Here is a 23,638-nt window from a genome sequence, read left to right as displayed (position 1 = left end):
GAGCTTGCAAGAAAAATAACCCTTTTCTAACATTAGCTTGTGAAGTTCCCACCAGCAGTGAATCCTGCGAATTCTACCCGGTTTAGACTCTAAATACCTGTGCTTTGCTGAGGCTTGAGAAGAAGTCAACCATGTAGAGAGAACAAGAATGCAGCTGTCAGAGTGATAACTGATTGACTTAGTTCCTCATAAAGCACACCATTAAAGTTACACTGCTGTTTGCCAGGATGCCTTATTAAAATAAACAAAGCTTTCCCTTCAAGGGTATGAAGAGCACAAAGTTAATTTCTTTATCCAGATTCATAAAATCTTAAAAAGCCCACAGTTTTCTTTATTTTCATAATTTATTTTAACAAAACAACGGAGCAGTGCTGTTTAAAGTATCCAAGTATCCGCTGAGTATCCATAGCAAGGCCACAAAGTTTTTGAATGATTCAAAAGATTCAGAACTATCTCACTAATTTGACCTGGGGCATGAAAATTTTTCCTTAAAAAAAAAAAGAAAAGAAGCATAGCTTCAAAAAGCATTGCAAATTCAGGTTGAATTTGGTGAACAGCATCAGCTAAAAAAAGAAGAAAATGGATGCAAGACCTGTGATGTTTTGCTTTAGGGTTTTATAAAGAAGAGAGATAAACTTTTCAAAATACCATTTTTGTTTTGAAAATAGCCAACACACACACACACACACACACACACGAAAAAGGATTTAAAAATAAGTAATGCTAAATGTTTCATGAAATAAAATGGGACGAGGGTGATATTTTCACCTGGAAAATGAGTAAGTTTTCATTTTGAGTCAACCTGAAGCCAGTTCTTTTGGTTGTCAGAAAAGTGAAAACCTAGTTATTTAAACAGCTCTGTTTGTAGGAAGAAAGTGCCTCACACCAAAAGATGTGTGTGGACTCAGTGAACAATGCAATAAATATCCGTGCTGCACATGGTAGAGAAGTGAACTCCATTTTCATTTGGGGTAAGCATGGGTCCTGGACGAGGGGCTCAGGAGCTCTCCGAATAAAATATACCTGCTATCCTGTCAGAAAAAGACTTGTACCTTGAGGTATGTAGAAAAAACATTTAAAGCTGTGTTTATAACTGAATTGCTGCTTCTCCAAATCAGCATCGAATCTTCAGATTGGATTCAGCCAAATTGAATCAGAGACAGTGATCCGAATCAACTTATCGAATCTCTATCCCCAATTTGGGCTGAATCCGAATTGAATACGACCCATTCCACACACCCCTAACGCGTTTCTGTGAATAAAACATGGAAGGACACCCAACTCTCCTACTGAATGCAGGCTGCCATTTATGTACCATCTCATCCCTTTTACCTATTGACAACAGGCTGCTCTAAGGGCACTGGGGGCAGCTGAACCATACCTGAGGAGGAGGAAAGCCTCCAGCTCCTGGAGGGCATTCAGGAAGCATAGTGAGTTTCTTGTGGGTGCTGCACTTGCAGGAGGGTGTAGGATTATCAGGGCTCCATGTATGGACCCAAAACACGTTGGTTACATTAGAAGAAACAGTTGGTACGTTCCAGGCAGTTGACATATTACTGCACGGGTAGTTCCTGTTACAAGGGAACACAGTCTCTTTAGCAGTGTACAGACACGGCTCGCAGGCTACAAGCTATATATTTGGCTCATAAGCACACAAAAATGTGATGGCTTAACTCAGATATTTGCTTCTGTTGCTTTTTTTAGCCCGTGTGGTGTTACCAATGAAAAAATTATCTCCCATAGCACTTAATTAACACCAGGGAATTAACATACCTCTGATGTTATTGTCTCCAGTTTGCTGATGGGGATCTGAGACCCAGGCGAGTGAAGTGACTTGCATATCGAAGCACATGACAAACCCAATGCAATGTAATCCTTGTCTCCTGGCCCTCAGTCCTGACTCCAACTTTTACCCTGCACTCCCTCATCAAACAGTACTTTCACGGCCCTTTTATTTGGAGCTCCACATTGTTCCCTTCCCCACTACTATGGGAAATGAGGAAGCAGTGCTGGCAATGAGTCTAGGGGAGGAAGGAATCAGGCTTCTAGGCAGCAAGACTGAGGAAGCAGCCAAAGAAAAGGACCAGATAGCTGGATATCCGAGCTACTGAGAGGAGGCCCAGGCTAAAGGAACACACAAGTCGAGAGTAGAGGGAGGACCAGGTAACTTGTGAGTCAATGCAGACAGTGTAATTCACTTTAAATCACAGTGAGGATAGTTAGAAATTCAGTCAAAGTACTTTTCTACTGCCACTTTTTCCAGGTAAGCAACTGCAGCAGAGAAATCTGTGCCATTGTGAGTTAAAGGAACAGGGCACTGCGCTGTGGAAAACAGGAGGGAGCCAGGCTGTGGTGAACGGCAGGAGAAGCTTGAAAATGTTTGTTTTATTTTATTGCTCTACAGGTGTATGTTGTCATGCTGTCTAATTCTTTATGAGCCTGACTAGGATGCTACATAGAACAGCATTTGCTACCTTTTAGTTTAAATGCATAATTTGGTGACTCATTCTTAATCTGATAACTTTATATCTTAGTAAGTGTTGTCTTCAAACTGGTGAGATTGCTTCTGGTACTAAACATGACTTATGTATTTCACTGACAAGCCAGACCAAATAATGCCTCCTTTGATACACTGTCCCATGGACAATATTTTACAAGAGACTTACGGAAGAGGCTGTTCTTTCATGCAGCGATTGCCAAATCCTGGTTTATTCAAGAAGGCATCAGTGAGGGAAACCATCTGCTCACTGCCAGGGCGCTCATTGCTAAGGAGATCGGACAAGATTTACTTTATAAAAAGATGTCAGAGTGCAAAAATAGAATGCACCAAACAGATGATGATAGTATCACACAGGTAGACAGGTGGCTCCAGCTAAGCAGTCTCATTCTAATAATCAATATTCTTTAAGAGTAGAAGATATGCAATGAGGCAAAATTATAGATATTAAAAACACAACAACATTCCAGGAGCATTTAAAAGACAAAGCTATGATCATTATCTCCTAACAAGATAGCACTTTCAACATGCATCTAAATATACATAATAAATCCTCCCTAAATAAGTCTAAGAACATCTTATGAGTAAACACAGATCTTCCCCTCAGAGCCATCCAACACAAGTTGTTACACAAACTCAGCAAACAAAGCAAGTTCATTTCCTGTTTTCAGCATGCTGAGGTTACAGAACCCTACGTGTACCAGGACCAATAACACTAGAATACTGAACACTCCCAGTGCCAGCTGCTGTCTAGCAACAATTTTCAAATTGTGCTATTCCACCCTGTAATCAATGTAGCTACTTCGGATAAAAGCTTCACAAGCATCATGATCTTTCATATTGAGGCTTTATGCTAGTTACCATCCAAACTGGGACACATATGGATTCCAGAGGTTCATTTTTTGACCATCTAACCTAAAAAGGAAACCTTTTCTGCCCTGTGTGTGCTACAAGATCTCTATCTTTACCAAGTGTTTTCCATGTAAATTTATTTGTGACCATATTTATGGACTGTATGAAACTGGAGAGGTAGCAAGCACACAGAAGGCACAGAAAATCTGCTTGATGACCTGGGGTGATAAGGTCTGAAGCTTCTGCAGCTAATAAAGGAAGATTCAGTATTTATATATAAATGTGCTTAATACCCAGCAATATGAACAGCAGTTGCCCCAAATGGGAGACTGTAGCTAAGCAATCGCATCCATCACATCAAACTAAGTTTATTTTAATTTTGTCCAGCTATTTCATTCGCATGCAATGAAGAACAAACAACCCTCATTGCAGAGCAGAAGAATCTTTAACGTCAAAGCACAGAACTCTACAGCTTGAGCTAATAGCGCAGTTCTATTGCCTATTAGAAATGACTTTTATACTGCATTTGGACTGCTGAAGGAAGAGAATACTGCTTTGTAAGTTGTGGAGACTGCAAAACCAGGGTCAGGAACACAGATCATTTACAATAAGAAAAAGCCTGAGAACTCTTGTTTTACACTGAGAGACTAGGTCCGTTGAGTTGGGTCCTCCATTCACAGCAATTTCATGCTAATATAACTGAACTTACTCGACTAAGGTTATTCCTGATTTCCATTAAGACAAGTGAGAGGACACTTAGGTGCAATAACATAGAGGCCCAAAACGCTATGGAGAAAGCAGGAATTAAAAAAATGATTCCTCTCACCTGAAGAAAACAAACTGGTGTCCATAGATCCCAGGGTGCAGTGTTAAACTGGGATATTCTCCAAATGGAGGGACAATGAGTGTAAGTATTAAAGCCAGCAACACAAAACTAGAAGGGAGAACAATCTGCAGAAAACATGAAAAACATTACACATTGCATATACATTTGCGTACAGCTCAGAAAACACACATGCAAAGGAGGGACAGTAATGTCACATGGATCAGAGACCCACTCTGGCTCTTAAACACGGCTATTTAATTTCCAGTGCTACCAGCAGAGACTAGTTGCCACAGTTCTGTTTTGTGTCAAAAGAGTACCCTGGGGTCAGTGATAATCAACTAAAAAAACTACAGAGAGGCAAACTGCAGACTGAGAGAGAACAAGAGAGACAGGAGGAAGAACAACTGGAATGTTAACAGAACATCCTTCAGAAGGGCATAGTTACCGGTCCTCACCACAACCCTCACTTTCCATAGAGATGTCCCAGGGAGCACTGGGGTTAAGGACACTGTGGGGCAGAGTCAATTATAGCAGTGAGTCAGTACCTGAGCAAGGAAGTCCTTTTGGCTCCGGGTAGCATGGCAGAACCGTTTGATAAGCAGTGCCTTGATTTGCTGGTGGATAAGCTGGAAACCTTTATACTGATAGGAAGCTTTGCCTTCACTGTCATCTTCTGCCAGGCCTATGGGAGTTTGAGAGGTGCTGTTCACTGCTGAGGGGGTTTGTTCAGCCTTCTCATTTTTCTCAGTGGAGATTCTTGTGGGAGCAGAGCCATTTTCTTGACCACTTCCTATGTTTGGGAAATTGAAGTGATCATGGGAATCAAGGGCAGATCTAGGGGGGTGCACTGATGCAGCTGCACACCTTAGATTCCTGCTTTATCCAAACAGCAGCCTGGGAGGGGCGGCACCATTTCTATTCAGGCAGCGCTGAGAGTGTCAATTGACTTTGTGGCTCGCTGCAATCTACCCGACCCCTTTCTTTGTTAATGGTCTTGATGTTCCACTCTTCAAACTATGCTTTCTTTTGCATTATTGCTGTCTGTTAGCCATTCCTGGTAATGTCCTTTTATTTCACAGCCCTTCAGATTGTTTTCAGATCAAGCTAAAAACTTTAAATCAGGTGTAGCAATATTAACTCTGGTATAGAAATGACTGACAGTAAAGTCTTGGGTGCACTGTCAAGATGCTCAGGAAGACTAGATTTTGTTTTATGAATCTGTGTAAGAAATGTATATTAAACTATAATGACTACAGGACAAATGAAACACTCTCTTTTGACTATTTTGATCATTGTTTGCCTAGCTTGTTGTGCTTTTAAAACTTAATATATATAACCTAGCAAATTAATGCACATTCCAATAAAGTTGTATTTGTTTTTGCTTTCATCTTAAACTGAATAATATACTGTTAGGGCCCTGGCATATTAGTAAAGCTTCCAGTTTCAATTTAATTGGAGAAATATGAGTTATGTTACATGTGATAAGGCACTACACCATCTGCACCCCCTTTTTCAAAAACCTAGATCTGTTCATGGTGCAAATTAACTTTGATGAATAGAGACTAAGAGGATATTTCAGCCTTGTTCATTTGGAGTTGATCCAAAACCTACACATTTCCAATAACTCTCTTGTTTTGCTTACAATTATTGAACTACTGCTATAGTCTACTGGTACAATAAAGGCAGACAGCCAATCTTAATTCCTTATTCTTTTTATTTTACACAAGGCTGTGAATGGACTCATCAAATCTGCAATGAACAGACTAACAGGAATTGAAGTGGATGCCAAAACCACTTACACTTCAGAGACACAATGCACATGAACATTTCTTCAGTTACTTCAACTAACTTATTAGGTATTGGATCAGACCCTAAATTAGCATCATTAGCTGAGCAGATGTAATGAAAAAATAAAGATGCATAGGGCTGGAAATTCTCAAGTGCATTCTTACTTGGCTATAGGAAAGCAGAACTTGCCCAAAAAAGTGTGTCAAATACTGTATCATGGGTTCTTACCTGTGTTCTGTGTTGCGGGGTCAGCCCCTGCAGTGACCTTCAGAAACACCTGTAAAGATATGAGATATGCATCTCCTGATTAGGAATATGTAATCCTACCTATGGAACTTTACCCATCCCGTATACATCCTCTGTAATAAAGAGCTCTAAGTATTTCTTCAGAACTGTTTCCAACTACAGAATCAAAGATCCCACACGAGAGTGCTCAGGAAGCAAAAAATGTGTGGAGGGAGAGGAGAGAAACAAAGATGAAAAGAAAAACATCTGAAGTGGTCAGTCCTGCTCTGATGTGCACCAGACCTGGAATCTTGCTCAGTTCCCATCTCCAAAGATCTGCTGTGTATATTACAGTTTAGGTTGGATTTGGAGGGGATTATTATGGCTCCATGTTTGGTATCAGAAGTGCTCCCAAAATGTTGTATGGAAGGACTGACACATACTCTGAAGCATCTGTTACCTCTTCAAGTGGTGTGTCTGAAATCCCAAAACTGCTGAGTCCTAGGTCATCCAGAGTTTCCTCCAATTCTCTGAAGAGGCTGGCGTAAGAGCTTTGTTTAAAATCTTTACTGGGCAAAAGGTAGATGAGTTCCTGACCAATGTTTTCAATTAATTTTGCTTCAGGAATATGATGATGAATTAGGGTTGTTAGCTGATTCAGATCCCCTGTGAAGAGTCAAAACAGTGTTCAGAAAATGAATATTTAACCATTCTGGGAATACTTCCAGAAGTTGTTGCTTGTGTTTCATAAAAGTGTGGTCTATTTTTATTATACAACATGCAGATATCTCTGTTAATAGTGTACTAGATGGGGATGCATCCTGGCTAGCTCTGATACTTGAATTATGTAGCATGAAATTTTAGGTCTGCCAACACCATGCTTTGATCATTAGGAGTATTGACTAGTGCTCTTTAGAGATGAGAAAAACTGGTGACACTCCAGGACCTGTTTGCTGTGCTTTAAAGCTTCTTTCTTTCTTGAATCACATATTTTAACACACAGCCATTTCAAAGCCCTCAGTCTACAATTAGGGTGAACCGAAACTTATGGTTCTAAGTGTGAGAGCTTTGATATATCAGAAAGGGTGTTTGTCACAGTAAGATAAGCACAACTACAAACAAGCTTTATCATACTCTAGAAACAAATGCTGGGAAAAGGAACCTCACCCTCAGGTTGTATGAAGCGCAAGGGGCAGTACAGCAAGGGGAAAAGCTTGGCTCCAGAAGATTATGCACTGGACCACACAAGTAATTCCAAATCTTACCATCCAGTTCTTGTTCAGGAGCTCCCTCCTTGTGTGAAGATGCACAGTTGGAGCAGGGGCAGGAACAATGAGAGTCACAGCTGCAGTGGGTCTAGGACCGATATAGAGAGGGTAGTAAGAGCTTCAGGTATGTATCATACATGCAAAGCCAGTGTGTAAGACTATCTAGCAGGGATGGTTTCATCAGCCTTTACCTGACATCAGGCAGTGAGAAATTTGTTTTACCTGAAGTATCTTGAACATTTTATATTCAGATTTAAAGACACTTGAGTGCAAGCAAGAATGACTGAGGAAACAAGTATATTCCACGTGAGAATGATACTATGCCAGTTTGCATCTGGCCTGGCAATCCCTCTGAATTTTAAATAACACACATTTATTTGGGAAAGTGACATATGCAGTGGTCACATGTATGCAGACCCAAGTTGCCACTAGAATATAAAACAGGACCTAGAGCAACAGAAGCAATCCAGGTCCCTTCTACTTAAGATGTAGGAAATTGTTTTAGTCCCAAGTAATTGGCAGGCTGTTATAGTCCCCAAGACAACCACTAGAGAAAGACACAATCGTGCCATTGCCCAGTGTATTAAAGAGCACACTGCAGATGGACTCATACGAAGAAAAAAGAGACTCTGGAGGTAGCTATTTAACATACTCAATAGTAGAGCATTTTAGTTGGCATTTAATTCCAGAATTGGGTGCCCCACTCCCACCTGTGTCTTCCATAATATGCTCAGCCTCAATGTGTACATACATTTATAAAAGCAGAGAAGATCTGTTAAGGGATGAACATCGAAATATCCATCGTTCCATAATTTAGTAAGGATGTGTCTCCTTTTTTCGTTACTTTATTCCCTTTACAGCTTTTGTGCACAGCAACAACAAACAGCAGTTGCTCAGATTCTGTCTTCTGGCATTATCCCATGGGTATTCATTAGCACTTTGCAGATTATGCGAGTTATAAGGGCACTGAGTACTTACCACATCTTTTCGTTCTTTACATCGGATATTTTTCATCTTGCGGACCAAGGTAAGATAGAAGCCAGTTCCAAAGATGTTCTTCAGGAAGATGGGAGAGCCTGAGCAGTACAGTTTCCCTTGGGATATGATGGCAATCCGGTCTCCGAGGATGTCAGCCTCGTCCATATGATGGGTTGAGAGAATAATGGTTCTGCCTAGGAGGAGGTACACAGAGGCTCTACAAACTACAGTTCTCTACTACAGCCAGAACTCTACATAGATTACACTAGTCAACATAGCATTACATTTCCAAGCACAGGAACTGAAGATTTCACTATGAGCTGATACTGAGGGGCTGGGCCTTAAGCTGGCAATGCCAGTGAAGTGGGGATGAGAAAATGAAGCATAAGAAGATGCTCCAGATGTAGGTGCTCACATGTAACCAGAGAAACATGTCACTGTTAGACTCAGGGGCATGAAGAGCTTGTAACAACTCCACCATCAACAGCTTTGTCCCATTAAGATGATGCATCGTGTGTCTAGCTTCTCTGATCTCCGCACTAAAACTGCAGGTCAAGAAATTTTGTTCCCATGGCTAGGATGCCCTTACAGAACACATTCCACAGTTGGCCATTATTGACCAATTTCTTGGTCAATAAAAGTGACAAAAGTTACATATATAAAAGTGAACACTCATTAAAAGAGGTGAAGAGGAGCTGGCAGATGGCACAATAATGGTGGGAAAGAGCAGCAACCAAGAATTAGAAAGCTTGGAGATGTTGTCTAGTGAAAGAGAGATGATGCCTGAATTCTGAAATCTCTTTGAATAGCACCTTGCTCCAAGAGTACTCCAGCTGTAGCCAATAGGGCTAGTCACAGAGGAAAGTGCCACTTGGTGCAAGAGGGGCAGAATCAGGCCCTTCAAGAAGATGTCTTTGTGCGGCACTCATCCACACCAGGAAGAAACTGTAGGGGATCTGTGTGTTTCACAGGTTCTTAAGGAAGCTGAAGCTTTCTCCTTCTATAGCACTGGGATCTGTAGCCAAGAAGATATGCACACTTCTTCAGACTGGTTTGGCATATCTGCAATTTAAGGCACAGTTCTGCTTACTTGCACACTGAGTGAGTAGTCTCTTCCAGCGTGAGCAGTGCCACTGACATAAATGAGATGACTTACCATGTTAGGCACTACTCTGTGAGTGAGGGCAGGTGAACTGGGCCCTCTCAGCATGGTTTGGATTGCACTGCCCACCTCACATGCAGTTACTGTTTCATCTCTCTGACTTCATTGAGTTCTGCACTAAAATCAGTCTCCAGATGCTGCTACCATGGATTGACCATGAGGTCTTATTTATCTACTTACGTGTGTCATTCCTTTATATTAGTGATAGTTTATGCAACATGTGCCATACCAGAGAAGAGCTATAAAAAGCATTTTCTTCCCTTAAGCTGGTTACCTGAACGATACTTCAGTAGAAGATCCCAGATAGACCTCCTGGAATATGGATCAACTCCAGAGGTGGGCTCATCCAAGACAACCACCTTTGCCTCACCGACGAAGGCAATGGCAACAGATAGCTTTCTCTGCAAGCCACCTGTAAGAACATAGAAGCACAACTGCAGGAGTGAGATGGAAGAACAATGCACATTGCAATAAGAGAAGATACCTGTGAAGATCCATCCAGAACACATGTCCCAAACCCAAACCACCACACAAACTTCTTCTGAGGTTCCCACCAGATGGTTAACATTTTCATTCCTTTTAATGCAGCTCCTCCATTTGTCAGTCCTAGCCAGGAGCAGAAGCAAGAAGTTCTGGAGCTCTTCTGAGGTTTGTTCACATGATAATGTTGGCTCAAGTTTGTAGAAAAAAGAGGTTAGGGAAGTAAAACTTTTGGCTATTTATCCAAAACCAATCTTCAGCTCTGAGCCTTTAATATTGCATTACATTCTGCTTTACCGCTTCAAAAAAACGAACAGCCCATGTGCAAATATTACTCAGCAGTCCTACAGTAGAGGTTTTCACATTTTTTATCCCCTGGCCCACCCTAGCCTCCCATGGCCCATATCCTCTACAGCATGAGGACCCAGTTTCTCCCCATCCCCAGTCCATGCTTCACTGCCCACTACCCCCTCAGCCTTCTACACAGCCATCATGTCCTCAGCTTTAGCTGCCATTTGCTGCCAGCCTCTCTCCAACCCAGATTACAGGCTCCTGCACAGCTTCATAGACTAGCTTCCTCAGGGTCCTGGCAAGCTTCAGACATACCTGAGCAAGTGCTCTGGAATTCTTTATCAATTCTAATTAGCTCAGTCTCTTAGCAGGGATTAACTTTCCTGTAGTACTGCCCTAAGCTGGTGAGTACTATATCCTGTGCCAAAACTAGTGTGTCTGAAGCATTACAGTTTCAAAAATGTTGTGGTTGGAGAGGAGAAGTTCTGACACCCCCTGGATCTACCCTTGCAGCTCATTTATGGCACCAGAGCCTGTTGTCCTGGAGTATGCACCCAAAACACTACAGCAGCACCATGATAAAATGTTGCCATTTGGAATGCTACCCTAGAATATTTTTTGATTACACTTATTTTGGTAAAGTAATATATGCTTTTATCCAGCATAAATGTCCAAACACTTCAGATACATTAGCAGCTGGTGCGTTAAAGACAGGTTCTATCACCCTTATTGCTTAAGCAATCCTTTACAGTGAATGGGTCTGTCTGAAAAGCCAAGGAATATTTAGTGGCCGCAGCTACAGCAGGATTTGGCCCTACAGAACTATAACTGAACAGAACAGAACAGAAAGCACAGAAGACTTTGAGAACAAGTCCTTGAGCACCTGACAGGTTTTGAGCCTCTTCATTCCTTTTATGGGGGAGACCTATCTCTTCCAGCATCATCTCCAGCTCCAGCTCGGCTTCTTTTTTGGATCTCCCTTTCAGTTGGGCGTAAAACAAGATGTGCTCTGCTACAGTAAGGCTGTGAAATCAGGCAAAGACATGGAGACAGTTTAAATTAACAAGCAAATTCCTTGCCCAAGTAGCAGTCAAGTCACCATAACATTCCCTTGTTGGAAGAGAAGAGCTAGTTTTCCTTTTACATGGCCAACACTGGCTTGCTGGCTGCTCCTTGGTACCACTAGAGCATGGTATGGTACAGTGTTTTAAGCTCTACCATACTTTAGCTTAGTGGTCACCAACCAGTCGATCTTGATCCACCAGTAGATCTCAGAGCCTCTTGCAGTAGATCTTGGAGCCTCTTGGAGTCAATCCGAGGCTAGGATGGTAGGGCTGAGTACCTGTGTGCATGCACACCCCAACAGGTCAGCCCGTGGAGGAGGGCAGGTGCTAGATCAAGGCTCCTGTGGTGAGGGACAGTGCCGCAGAGGCAGGAGCAGGGGTAAATTGGGTGAGGCCCTGGCCAGGTGGGACTTACTTGCTGGAGAGGTGTGCTCCCAAATAATTTTTTCTCCGTCTACCTTGGTCTGCCCCCCGCTTCCCTCCCCACAGACTTACCTGCTGGGTTCGGTGGGGAGGGAGGGGGTAATGGCACACAGTAGATCTTGGGTTGCTTCTAAATGCCAAAGGTGACCTCCTACTTAAAAAGGTTGGAGACCACTGCTCTAGCTACACTTCCACCTACCTGTCTTTCCCAAATGGTGTCTGCAACCATCAGCACATATTAAGCCAAAGATTGTTACGTCCCTTGGGGGACATGCCCCAGACTAGAGTGTGCTGGATCCTCATTCTAAGCCCTTCCCAACCCAATCCACAGCGGAGATACCAGCAAGATTCCCTCTAAGCTGCGCATGTGTGCGACCGTGCACAATAAAAAATGTTGCCACACAGTAACTTTTTAATGCGGTGTGCCGGGGCTGGTGTGGGACACCTCCTGTTCGGCTGTGCGGGGGCTGCTCTGCTCCACTTTGCTCCTCACCGTGATTCCTGCGGGGAGGGAGAGCGCAGCCACGGCCACAGCAGCCTGTGTGGGGCTGGGCTGCTCATCAGTGGGCAATCATTGCCCCTACCCCTTCCTCCTCCATGCCTGCAGCGCGGAGCAGGCAGTGGCTCCTCCCTGAGGCAAGACTGGGGCGGGGACCAGGCTGGGCACCGCATGGGCTCCACTGGCTCCAGGGAACTGCTCCGCTCCCCGGCCCCTTCAGGCAAGCTTCGCCCCAAGCCCTGCTGGCTTCACCCCAATCTTAGCTTTCATCCCTGTGCTGCAAGCCCCACAGCTCCTGCGCCAAAGCCCGGCAGCCCCACGGGCCCTCCGTGCTCTGCCTGCTCCCCACCTCTGCGCCTTGCTGCAGCCTTCGAAAGTGACGCCACGTGCCTCACTCCTGATCCGCCCGGCGGCGGGACATCCACACGTGGCGCCATGCCGCTTGCAAAGGCTGCCGTGAGGCACGGAGGTGGGGAGCAGGCAGACCACACCCTGCATGGGGTCCAAGAGACGTGACAGGGAGGTACACACTTCACGTAACAAAGGTACTGGAGACAAAGTCAGTTCTTTGGTAACTGAAGACAGAGAACTCAAATGCTTGCCCATATTTAAGTATTAATTAAGTCTTAATCCTGGCCACATCAACATGATTACAAGGTAGCATGTGGGTATTACAGCTAGTTTCTTCTATTCTTTACAACAATGCAAATTAAAAGCAGAATTGGGCCTTTAAAGAAAACATCTAACAAGATAATAAATAGACTGAGACGAATATTAAAGAATGCATCTGGTACATGTGGAATATTAAAGGGGGAAGCAGGACCAATTTGGAAATGGACCGAAGCAACGCGCTCACAGACTGAAGTGGGGTGCTCATGGATCGCTACACCTTAGAGGGAACATTGGATACCAGTGTCTATACCAAGGATACCGTCATCCTCCCACCACAACATTGTTTATCCCTGTTAGAGGAAGGAGGGGATTCAGGAACCATGTAAAAAGTGAGACAACATCTGCCCTAGAGATGATTAACACTGGAAGGAGTCATCTGTTTGTGAGTTACATCTCCTGCCAGAAGAGCAAAAGGAAACAGCACAGGCTTTGTATATATCCCAACCATCCACACTGGGATCCCTGTTTCTGGCATCAAATGGTACTTACTGATTGAATAAAATGTTGTACTGAGGGCACATGCCTATTTTCTGTCGAATAGAGTCCATGTGCATTTGGATATCCTCACCGCCAACCAGGACAGTTCCAGATGTGGGTGGGAACAAGCCTGTCAGGACTGACCTAGAAGAACAAAGTGAAAAAAAATCCAACAGGCTGCCCTTAGGTTCCACATAAATCAGGGGAAAATCTTTATTAAGACAGCAGGTGGCGTATGATGACTTTTCATTTCAGAGCTTAATCAAACACAACTCAAAACTGATTGTAAGCACACCTACCTTTATTTAGCTGAAGCTAAAATATACATATGAGAACCCAGGAATGTGCACAGAAAATCTGTTAGTGTGGGCTCTGCTTTTCTTTCTTCACCTAAGCTGGAAAACCAATTTTAAACTTGGTTTAAACTCTTTTGGATCCGGCCTGTGCTGACTGGCCAAACAGTGTTTAGCCTGAGTTAGTTTAACACTACTTCTCAGATCAGTGCACCACATGTTTCCCCAGACATGCTGTCAACAGGGTGTAAAATGAGCCCAGTGGGGCAGAGATCCAGAAGTTTCAGACTATCCAGAACTCTACTATTCTGGGACTAAGAAGATATTTTTGTTCGGGTGCATACCTTGCATATAAAATGCATGAAAAAAAGCATAGCTACATTACATAAATAGCTCCTAAATCTCTTGAATATAAGCACCTGGGTACAAAGATCAGGCAACACTGATTTCAGTGCATCTGTAGCAGTGTCCAGAGAACTGCATCCAAACCAAAACTGTCTCACTTGTGCTGGTTTTATAGTTCCACATTATTTTTCAAGCACCAGAAACCCCATTGTTTTAATGTGCTCATGGAGGCTTGACCCAGGAAATAACTGAATCTTTTGGAGGGATTTTTCCTCCCCCACCCTGTTTACTTCCACTTGTCTGTGTCATGCATTTCCTTTCTCCCAGGGCTTTAGCTAGTCTGGAATACTTCTCTCTTTTCTAAAAGTCAGCATTTTCCCGAATGGGACAGCCTGACCTTACATGGCAAGCTAATTGCTGAAGTGGTAGATGGATGCTAGGAGAAGGCATAGAGCAAGTTGCTTATAGCACTTGCAGGGACAAAGCAGTAGAGCAGTGGTCCTGAATTGGTACAGACAATGCTTCCCCTAACACTGAAACACTTACAGGGTGGTTGTCTTTCCTGCTCCATTGTGGCCAAGAAAGGCTGTGATCTGGCCCTCATAAAAAGTAACGGTTATTCCATCCACTGCTGGCTTTGTGCTGTTTCCAAATATCTTCACCAAGTTCTGTATGCACACTCCTGGGACCAAGTCTGAAGGTTCAGGTTCAAAAAAGGGGTTCACTTGAAAGGGAAGAAATCAAGAAAGAAGAGGGAATGAAAGCCAGACTTCTGCTGTAGATCTCACACACAGAGCAGCAGCAGTGCCTAAACAATGTAAACTACAGCATGAAATACCAGGGCCCTCCTGTCAGCTCGCTCCAGTTTTAGGCTGAGATAAATGCCCTAATTTCAGGGGAGTTAGTTCAGATTAACTCTATAAGCAAGAGGAGATGCAGAGCCCAGCACTGCAGTAATTTGTGGAGACAGAACTCTCTTGGCGAGGGGAAGCTGAATGTGGTCCCTACTGCTGCCAGGGTACAGACACGTGTTGTTCATCTGTGGCAGAAATAGACTGTTGTGGCATTACTGTCTGTTGATGCACAAAGAGTTTACATCAGTCAGGTACCAAGGCTGTATTTCCAGCTGCACTGAAATCTACCACTTATGTCATCTGCCCAGCAGTATATTCTTTTAACACTTTGCTAGCTGAGGTAAGAAAACCTTCTTTAAATGCTAGTGGGTGAAGTATATCATAATGCAGAAGGTCAGCCCAAGATCCTTAAGTGGTAGGCACCACTTAAGACGGGTGTTGCCCAGGGTGTCTTTAAATTAATCATAATGTATTATGATGGTCTACAGAAAACAGACACTCTTTGAAGTAAACAAAGCCCTTGGGCAGCGTAAAGATACACATTCTGGGAGATGAGAAATTTAAAGCCTCAGACCCTGGGGAGGGGAAGAAGGGATGGTCCACAACTGCAGATCGCGCAGTGTTTCAACACTCAGGAAGTTGGTGTCAAAGTGTAGCCAAACCTGTCTGGCTGAGGCCTGTCCTCCTTGTGAGCCATACCCACTTCAGGCACTCAGGGATGACATCTTAAACAGTGCTAATACAGAAGCTTTGAGCAGCAAAATGGGCTTCATACAGGAGGGACTGCTATACACCAGTCAGCAAAGGCAGATTTATGCTATGCCAGTCAGTCATTGGACCTCTGCTCTACTGTGTTGTAGTAGCAGAGGATTATCTGATAGCCAGCTCATCCATTCACACCAGCATCCAACCCCAGTTACACTGGCTCAGGCCTGCTCTGAATCTGACTTAGGATGCATTTTAAACCTTAGACCCATCTATCTTGCCATAAACCAGTGGTATCTGGAACCTGAGGTCTCAATGTGGCTTGCAGGGTGCTTCTTCACGCACGTGGAATTTACTGTGTGGTGTCTTAAACATACACATCTGCGATGGGAATGCAGGCTGTTTCCTTTATTGACAGCAAGGCCTCTGCTACAGTAGTTCTGCTACAGTAGTTTCAGAACTGGAATTGGGAGCTGATGAGCAATGCAAAGATAAAGAGGTGGTAGAAGATGATTGGCTTAGATGACCTTTGCCCCTTGCCTGGTTCATTCCTTTTGAAGCACTGTCCTGTTTCCATTCAGGGTGAATGCATGTTGTCAATGTGTACGTGAGGATGGGTCCTGGTGACCTCAATTTTACCTCTAGCTTTTCAAAGGAGTCAAAGTGTGGGGCCCTGAGCTGTTTGCAGTGTGGAATTTGTTATGGAATCCCCAGCTTGCTGCCATGCAGAAAGCTCATCTGACTCCCTACAAAAGAAGGCATTGGCTCTTAAAAACCAAGCAGGTCATTCAGAAATTTGTAGGTGGTAGCTAATGTCAGCATCAGAAAAGGCCATGGACAGACACACACAACAGTTCAGACAAATCCCCTTGGAACTAGCCTTCCCTTGCAGACACAGGTTATGCTGCTGAAAGGCAACAAACAGCAAACAAAACATTAATTTCTTTAAAACTATCTCCCTTACATGTTGCTATTAAAGTCAGGACCACTGTTTAGACCTAGGAAATAAATGTGTGGAACTCCTGGGCTTTACTTAGGAAGGGTACAGACATGCTGTAGCATGTAGCATGTAGCATGCACAGACTAGAAATAGTTACTGCCACTGAAAGAAACTCAACTGCAGAAACTTTAGTGGGCATTTTTTCTCTTCAGCTAGCCAAAAAAACCCAAAAGGTGGGTGGCTGTGCATCAGAAGGGAGCAGTGATGTAGCGGCTGGATCATTCAGTGCATCTCCTGCAGGCACAGCACCTCTGGGCTAGGGACAGACATTACACATAAACCGGTTTAAGTGATCAGAAACTGATTTAAACCTGTAACAGAACAGATGTTCAGTGCACATAAACCAGTTTGAAAATGGCTAAAACCATTTTGATTTAAACTTGGTTGAATATAGTATCAGACTTAACTGATTTGGGTCAAACTGGTTTATGCAATGTGTGCTGCAGACCCCTTGCTGGTTTAGGATAAACCAGACTCCCCCAGCATCCCAACATGCTCTCTGGACTGGGTGGGGCTCTCTGCTCCACAGCAGAGCTGGCCTCTCCCCTCTGCTCCCTGACTGGAGCTCAGTAGAGACTGCAGGCATCTGCCTGGCTTCCCCCTGCTCCCCACCTCCCCTCCCCACTCCCTGCAGGATTGCCCCTTCCCCTCTGCCTTACACAGACACCTTTCAGCATTAGTTAGCAGACCACAAGCTGGATAGTCCATGCTGTGGCAGACAGGCTAAAATCAGAATCAACAGGTAAGGTCTCTGTTGTTTTCTTAATGGGGTGATAAACACTGTGTTATCAATTCCCTGCTGGCAGAATGGGGGGGAACCCCTCCCTAATCAGAGCATGCTGCCTGGGCCTGGCCACGCCCCCCTCAGCTTAGTACTATGGAAGGGAAAGGAGGGCTGCTTTAGTGCCTGAGTCACTGCAGGCATGTGCCTGCATTTGTGGGATGTCTGTGGAGTTACAAACTGATTCAGCCTAGCCAGGTTAGACTAACCTGCAAAGATTGATTCAATTCAGGCTCAGGCTTTTTGAATGTCTGTCCCTAGCCATGGAGCCTAATACATACATTAAATCTGCTCTCCCTCCCCACACTGCAATCTCAACTGGAAATTGGCCATGGTACCATCACCCCCTTCTTTCTGGGACAGCTCTGTCACAGTGGCAGAAGCTGGAAAAAAGCAAGCACTGAACTGGATGTATTACCCATTCCTGACCCTTTGCAGGCCTCTCTATGCTTTCTTGAGGGAATTACGGCTCAGGTCTGTAACCCCAGCAGACTGATGTGCTTGGTTCACCCCACACATATATACATGCATACATGTGTATTTAAGGCTGGATTTTTATAAAGCACATGTGGGTTAAAATGACAGACAGTTACACAGTTCCCCTCTCTCCTTACTGGTTATAGCTGTGTCCTGTGCCTTTGCTTTAGGTTTCTCTTGCTCATCAGGATCTTTTTTCCTTTTATGTTTACATTTTTTTTCTTTGCTGTCCTTCTCCCCCTGGTTGCCACTCGTTTCCTCCTGCTTGATGTCTTTCTGTGTCATGATTTTGCTCTTTTCCTCTTCTTTGACCTTGTCTGCACCATCTTCTTCTGGACTGTTGTCTGCATTAAGTAAAAGCCAATTTAACAATTACCATTCTCTCTGGTCAGAGAAGGGAACAGTAATAAATAACCACAGCACAAACCTAAGAGCAGTAAGCTCTTAGAGAGCTTTACTCATCATCAAAGCTCCTTACATACACTAGGAACCTAGCAATCACACTCCAAGCAGTCCAATGAATGACCCTTCTATTCTAATAGCTTGTCTTCAAAGTGGCCAGGACCAGACATTTCAGAGGAAAAACTGACAGTTTTGCAATGACTGTACGGGGTGGAAGTTTCTGGTGCTCTAGGCCTGTCTTATGCCTTGAAGTATGAGGCTGAAGGACTAACATGCTTTATAAATGCATGCTTAACATGCTTTATAAATGCATATGTTAGCTATACAGCTGCAGGTTATAATTCTTCACTAAATCTTTATGAACTCTCTCTGTTGGATCCTTACTTTACAGACAGGGAATCCAATAGTAGGATTAAGTGATTTACCTGTGGCCAGATAGCAAGAGTTAGTGTACAGTTCCCACACAGAAGCTTTTGGCTCTCATTCTTGTGCTTAGACCATACCCTCTAGGAAGTAAAGCAGCTACATGAATTCATTTGGGGGTGAAGGCATGAACTTGAGAAAGAGGAGGAAGAGCAGTGAACCCTCTAAAGGGGTTATTATTTTTTTACACAGAGGTACAGGTTCACTGTAGCCTATAACGTTATTTATTTATTTTTACTTTTCCATATAGTGAAGTGATCTGGAAAGTCGGAGGAACTTCACTATGGCCCCTCCACACATTATACCTATTATACAGTTACCTTATTAATTGTGCAAATAAATGTAGATTGGCTACATGTGCAAATTAACTACAGCACTTCAAAAAGGTTCAATCAGCTATAAAGTTATTGTTTGAAATTGTGTAATAACTTTATCACTGGTTTCTGTCCATCTTTAATTTGCATGTGTAGGCAGTCTGTGACTGGGAGACTACATCTGCTGCAATCTCCCAGCTGCTGGGGAGCACAACATGCCCCCGAGGCTGGGAGATCACACTGGCACACCAGAGCTAGGAGATCAGAGCAGTGTCCCACGGCTGCCAGGGTTGGGAGTTCTGCATTTGGTGAAACTGTCTGGTGTCCCAGCTGCATACCAAACAGAGCTGGGGCCAATAGTCCCACACCTGATATAGGGCACAGAGTCATGTCAGTTGTGGGATACACAATCACAGCTCTGCATGGTCCCCAGGGCTGGAAGCCGTATCAGCAGAGGGGACTCCCAGTCCTGGAAGCCTGCTTCTTGCAGATGCAGGGAGAGCCCAGGGTTGGGCTCCCCCTGCACTGGCAATAAAGCACAATGAGGGCTAATGTGCAAACCCACAGTCATGCCTCCTGCTATGAATTTTTTTTTTTTTAATTTTTTTTGTGTACCAGGTCAAACAAAAGCCTTATGTGGCCCTACTACTGGCAAGTAGTAGGTTTTTTTCACCCCAGATTTTTCAGGTTTTTTTCGCCCCAGATTTTTCAGCCTGGGGCTTCAGATATTTCCAAATCCTTCAGCAGGCATCCTACGTGCAGGCCCAAGCCTGGAGGTTTGGGGTTTGGATGCCCCCGACTTACACTTGGCCCTCAGTCGTATGGCCGTACAAGCAAGCTAGGGAAGAGTCTCCCATTTCCATAAAGTTGGCGTGTAGCTGAGATCCTCCCATTGGAAGCTGGCCAGTGGGAAGCTGGTATGGCAGGAGGTGTAACTGCATGGATCGTGTAGTAGAGCACACCTTTCCTTAATATGTAGAGGGGGCCTATGTCAGAGTAATCTGAACCCAACCCTGGTCGTATTAGAAGCCAGTGGCAAAGTTCTAGTAGAGTTCAAAGGTGCAGAGCTGGACCGCCTGGCCAGGTTTCACAGTATTTTACAGTGAATTGTGCTGGCCTCTAAGCAACAGAATGGCTACAGAAATGCACTAGTAACAACTACCTTTAAAATGAATCAGGTTGATTTGGTATCTCAGGGTGTTTTTACACATGGGTTGGGGAGGGGGAGCACTTGAATTAGACTGGCTCTAATAAAAGCGTCCACAGCATCTCATGTATGCGTCTCTGCACTTTAAAATGGCAGCAAGGGTGTTTTAACTAAAGTTTGTTGAAAGAGCTTTAGGTTAAAGTACCCCTTCACCATTTTGAAGTTCAGGGATGCTGATACACAAGACACAGAGGCTGATGGAGCAAACTAATTAGCATGCTCCAGTGTTACAATTACGCTGCCTTGGAGCAGCCTCCCCACACATCTACAGGCACCCTTAGTTTCATCCCCAGCTCTGTATTTGTATTTATATTTCATGTAATTTTTTTACTCATCTTTCTTCCCCAGCACTTTAAACTGTTCTGCTAATGGAAGAAACCTCTCACTGTTCTCCTCAAGCCAGATGTGTGACACTGGGAAGGGATGGGGGGACGAAAGGGCTCTATGAATAGGTCTATACTAGGGGTCAGCAGTTTATTGCCTGTGGGCCAGATCCAGCCAGCGGATATGGGGCTTTGACAGCATTTGAAAGCAGGGGCCTCAATTGCGGGTGCTTCCCCCATTCCATTATGTCTTCATTTGTGCCTGCCTGCCTCTCACCAAGGGTCGGTGGTCATTACAGCCTGTAGCCATAAAATTTGCCTACTTCTGGTTTATAGCACAGCCCTACCCCTGTCAGGGGTCTCTCATTCACAAGCATGCTCTGTTGACCTCCTCTTACTCACATGTACTTAAGCCAGAACTGCAGTGGGCAAGCTGCTTCTAGGGTGTAGCCTCTCTCAGCTATACAAGAGACTAGGGTCTTGAGAAAAGGTATGCCTGTAAAAGGGACCTAAGGGAGGCACGTGCCCATTGGAACTTGGGGATCTGCCTCCTACATTTATAAAAATGCAATGGGTCTTCTCCACTCCTATAGTCAACCAAATGTTCTCTGGCAGAAACAGAGAATAGCTACCATTAGTACAGTGCCACTAGTACACTGGTCCCATGAATCTGAATTCTCCTCCGTAAATCCAATGGGAAAGATGTGCATTCATCTCAGAGTACACCAAAATGTAATTCCCTTTCAAGGAGAGCAGTGCTACTGCCCCTCTTTTCCTGACTGTAACATGTGGGGCTGGTCTGTGGGGAAGACAGGATAGGGGCATTTCAGAAAGTTTACCGAGGGGATTAGCCCTCTGGTGTTCTCAACGCATTTTCCTGTGCCAAGGCTGACTGGAAAACCGTCCATCAGAGCTGGAGAAAGAGAGGAGCAGACTGGATATGCAAAAGTGGGCAAAGAACAGCTTTTTCCTGTCTCTGTTCTTCTGACTATCTTATTGTTGGGTAAAAGAGTTTCAAAACAACAATTTTTACAAGCAACACTTCTAGACATCTAACAACCAGTCTAAATACAGTGGGAAGGGGGAAGGAGGTAGTTGTCTTAGTCTGAAGACAGGCAAAAGGCAGGGTACAGATCAGGGGCGGGCAATTATTTCAGGCGGAGGGCTGCTTACTGAGTTTCAGCAAGCCATTGAGGGCCACATGAAAGGCAGCCAGGGGAAGATATATATTAATTTTCTAAATTTTTTAGGGGCCCTGTGGGCCGGATAGAATGGCTTTGTGGGCCGCATTTTGCCCACCGTGGTATAGATGCACTTTATAACAGTGATGTATAAGCTTTTGTGAGCAACAGACATAAGGTCTATAAGGTGCATCTCAATCCTATCTTCTACAATGGGAAGGATTCTGTTCTTAGCAGGATGGGTCTTAATTAGAGGTGATGGGTGTTAATTAGAGGTGCTTAGATAGGTGCTTTCAAAACAAGATACATATCCTTGTATGTGTAGACACAGAGGGCCTGATTCTGATCTCACACACCTTGGGGTAAACTAAGAGTAACTCCCTCTTACCTAACAGAATTACCTTTACATTAAAATGTGAAAGAATCAGGTCGAAAGAGGAAAGAGGGAGGGGGAGAGAGAAAGGGGAGGTCTAATCTCATTGTAATTAAGAGGGGTATCAGCCTCATCATGACTCAGTTCATCAATAAGCTGTGTTGAGTAATAACAGCCTCTTGACTATCTCCAGATGTGTCAGAGTTGGAGATTTGATGTTTTGAACTAACTCATGGGCCTTGAAAGCCTCAGATAGAAGGCTGACTCACTCCCTAATAACAGTGGGCCACATAGGCTAGGTACGGACATTCAAAAAGCCTGACGCAGAATCCATTTAAGTTGCGTGGTTTTCTGCAAGCGGTGTAATTTAGACTGGCAGCAAACAAAACACAATTCACCCTTCGGGGGTGGAGCACAAAATAGACCAGGTTCTGCCATTTTTAAACCAGTCTATGTGTGCTGAACTTCTATTCTGTTATGGGTATAGATTGGTTTTGTGAGCTGAACTTCTGTTCAATTACAGGTATAGACGGGTTTCCGATCACTTATACTGGTAAAAGTGTAATGTCTGTACCTGGCCTTACAGTTCAAAGCTACTTACTAAGATTCCCACTGTATGTCTTTGTCTAATCTTCTCAGTGGCTCTCATAATGAATGTGCAATTCATTTGACTCTAAATGGATCAGTGCTTTTAAAGTTATTTCCAGATATTAGAGCTTTCAAATAACTCACCATCACCAGCTGCTGTTTTCTTAGCTTTTGGGAATTCAGACCCAAACCAATAAGACTCCTGCAGAGGGAAATACCAAGGTCGGGGTATTCCATAGTCTCCTAAAACACAAAAAGTAGGGAGGGCATAAAGCATGTCCACATTCTTCTGTGGGCTGGAACTCACATCTACAAATCTCAAATTGTAATGATCAGAACTTGGGAGTTTCATTAGCAATCATATTGTGGCATATTAAACAGGCTAACCAAGTTTCCAGGAGAATGCTCCAGCATTCAAGTATTTTCAACTATTATGAGGGTGGGGGGGAGGGGGAGGAGAAGAGGAATAAATACATCATGTGTGATCTGAGCTGACTTGAAGGCTTCTAAAGTAAAATGCATTTTAATTAAAGAATTAGGCTACCCCCTGCCTGAGGACAGTTTGAATTGTTAATGCCCAAGCAGTAGCTGCCAAAAGCATCCTGATTCCCAAAGGTGGGTTCCCAATGATTTCATTTTGAAGTCCCATTCAAAACTCCAGAGGCTGTGCTGGTGAAAAGCTCATCAGTTCCAAAGGTCACTCTAGGGCACCAAGCGTTACAGACAACAAGCAATTAAAAAAAGAGGAGGCTCAGGCCAATATTCAACACAGCTTTCCAGGAAAAACAAGCATGCAAACGAATAAGCAGACCTTTTCTTTCGACAGAACTGGCTTTATTGGTTCCAGATTGAGCTCTGTTCTGAAATGGG

General features: G+C 44.0%; 1 protein-coding gene across 1 annotated transcript in view; it reads right to left on the bottom strand.

Annotated features, from left to right (window-relative positions):
- Window positions 1-23,638, bottom strand: part of ABCA4 (ATP binding cassette subfamily A member 4) — a 117,135-nt gene that overhangs the window by 29,284 nt on the left and 64,213 nt on the right. The window contains exons 18-31 of the mRNA XM_019531082.1: window positions 22,913-23,011; window positions 18,095-18,301; window positions 14,687-14,864; window positions 13,515-13,646; window positions 11,251-11,390; window positions 9,871-10,008; window positions 8,435-8,628; window positions 7,454-7,544; window positions 6,649-6,854; window positions 6,192-6,240; window positions 4,721-4,965; window positions 4,176-4,300; window positions 2,667-2,765; window positions 1,382-1,571 (exon numbers count right to left, since the gene is read on the bottom strand). Coding sequence (XP_019386627.1) covers window positions 1,382-1,571; window positions 2,667-2,765; window positions 4,176-4,300; window positions 4,721-4,965; window positions 6,192-6,240; window positions 6,649-6,854; window positions 7,454-7,544; window positions 8,435-8,628; window positions 9,871-10,008; window positions 11,251-11,390; window positions 13,515-13,646; window positions 14,687-14,864; window positions 18,095-18,301; window positions 22,913-23,011 — 2,093 coding nt within the window. The remainder of the gene's footprint in view (window positions 1-1,381; window positions 1,572-2,666; window positions 2,766-4,175; window positions 4,301-4,720; window positions 4,966-6,191; window positions 6,241-6,648; window positions 6,855-7,453; window positions 7,545-8,434; window positions 8,629-9,870; window positions 10,009-11,250; window positions 11,391-13,514; window positions 13,647-14,686; window positions 14,865-18,094; window positions 18,302-22,912; window positions 23,012-23,638) is intronic.

Source organism: Crocodylus porosus, unplaced genomic scaffold (assembly GCF_001723895.1).
Source record: "Crocodylus porosus isolate Cpor-Errol unplaced genomic scaffold, CroPor_comp1, whole genome shotgun sequence".
Classification (NCBI taxonomy): domain Eukaryota; kingdom Metazoa; phylum Chordata; order Crocodylia; family Crocodylidae; genus Crocodylus; species Crocodylus porosus.
Note: the sequence above shows the minus strand (reverse complement) of the source record. Positions and strands in the feature narration are given on the sequence as shown.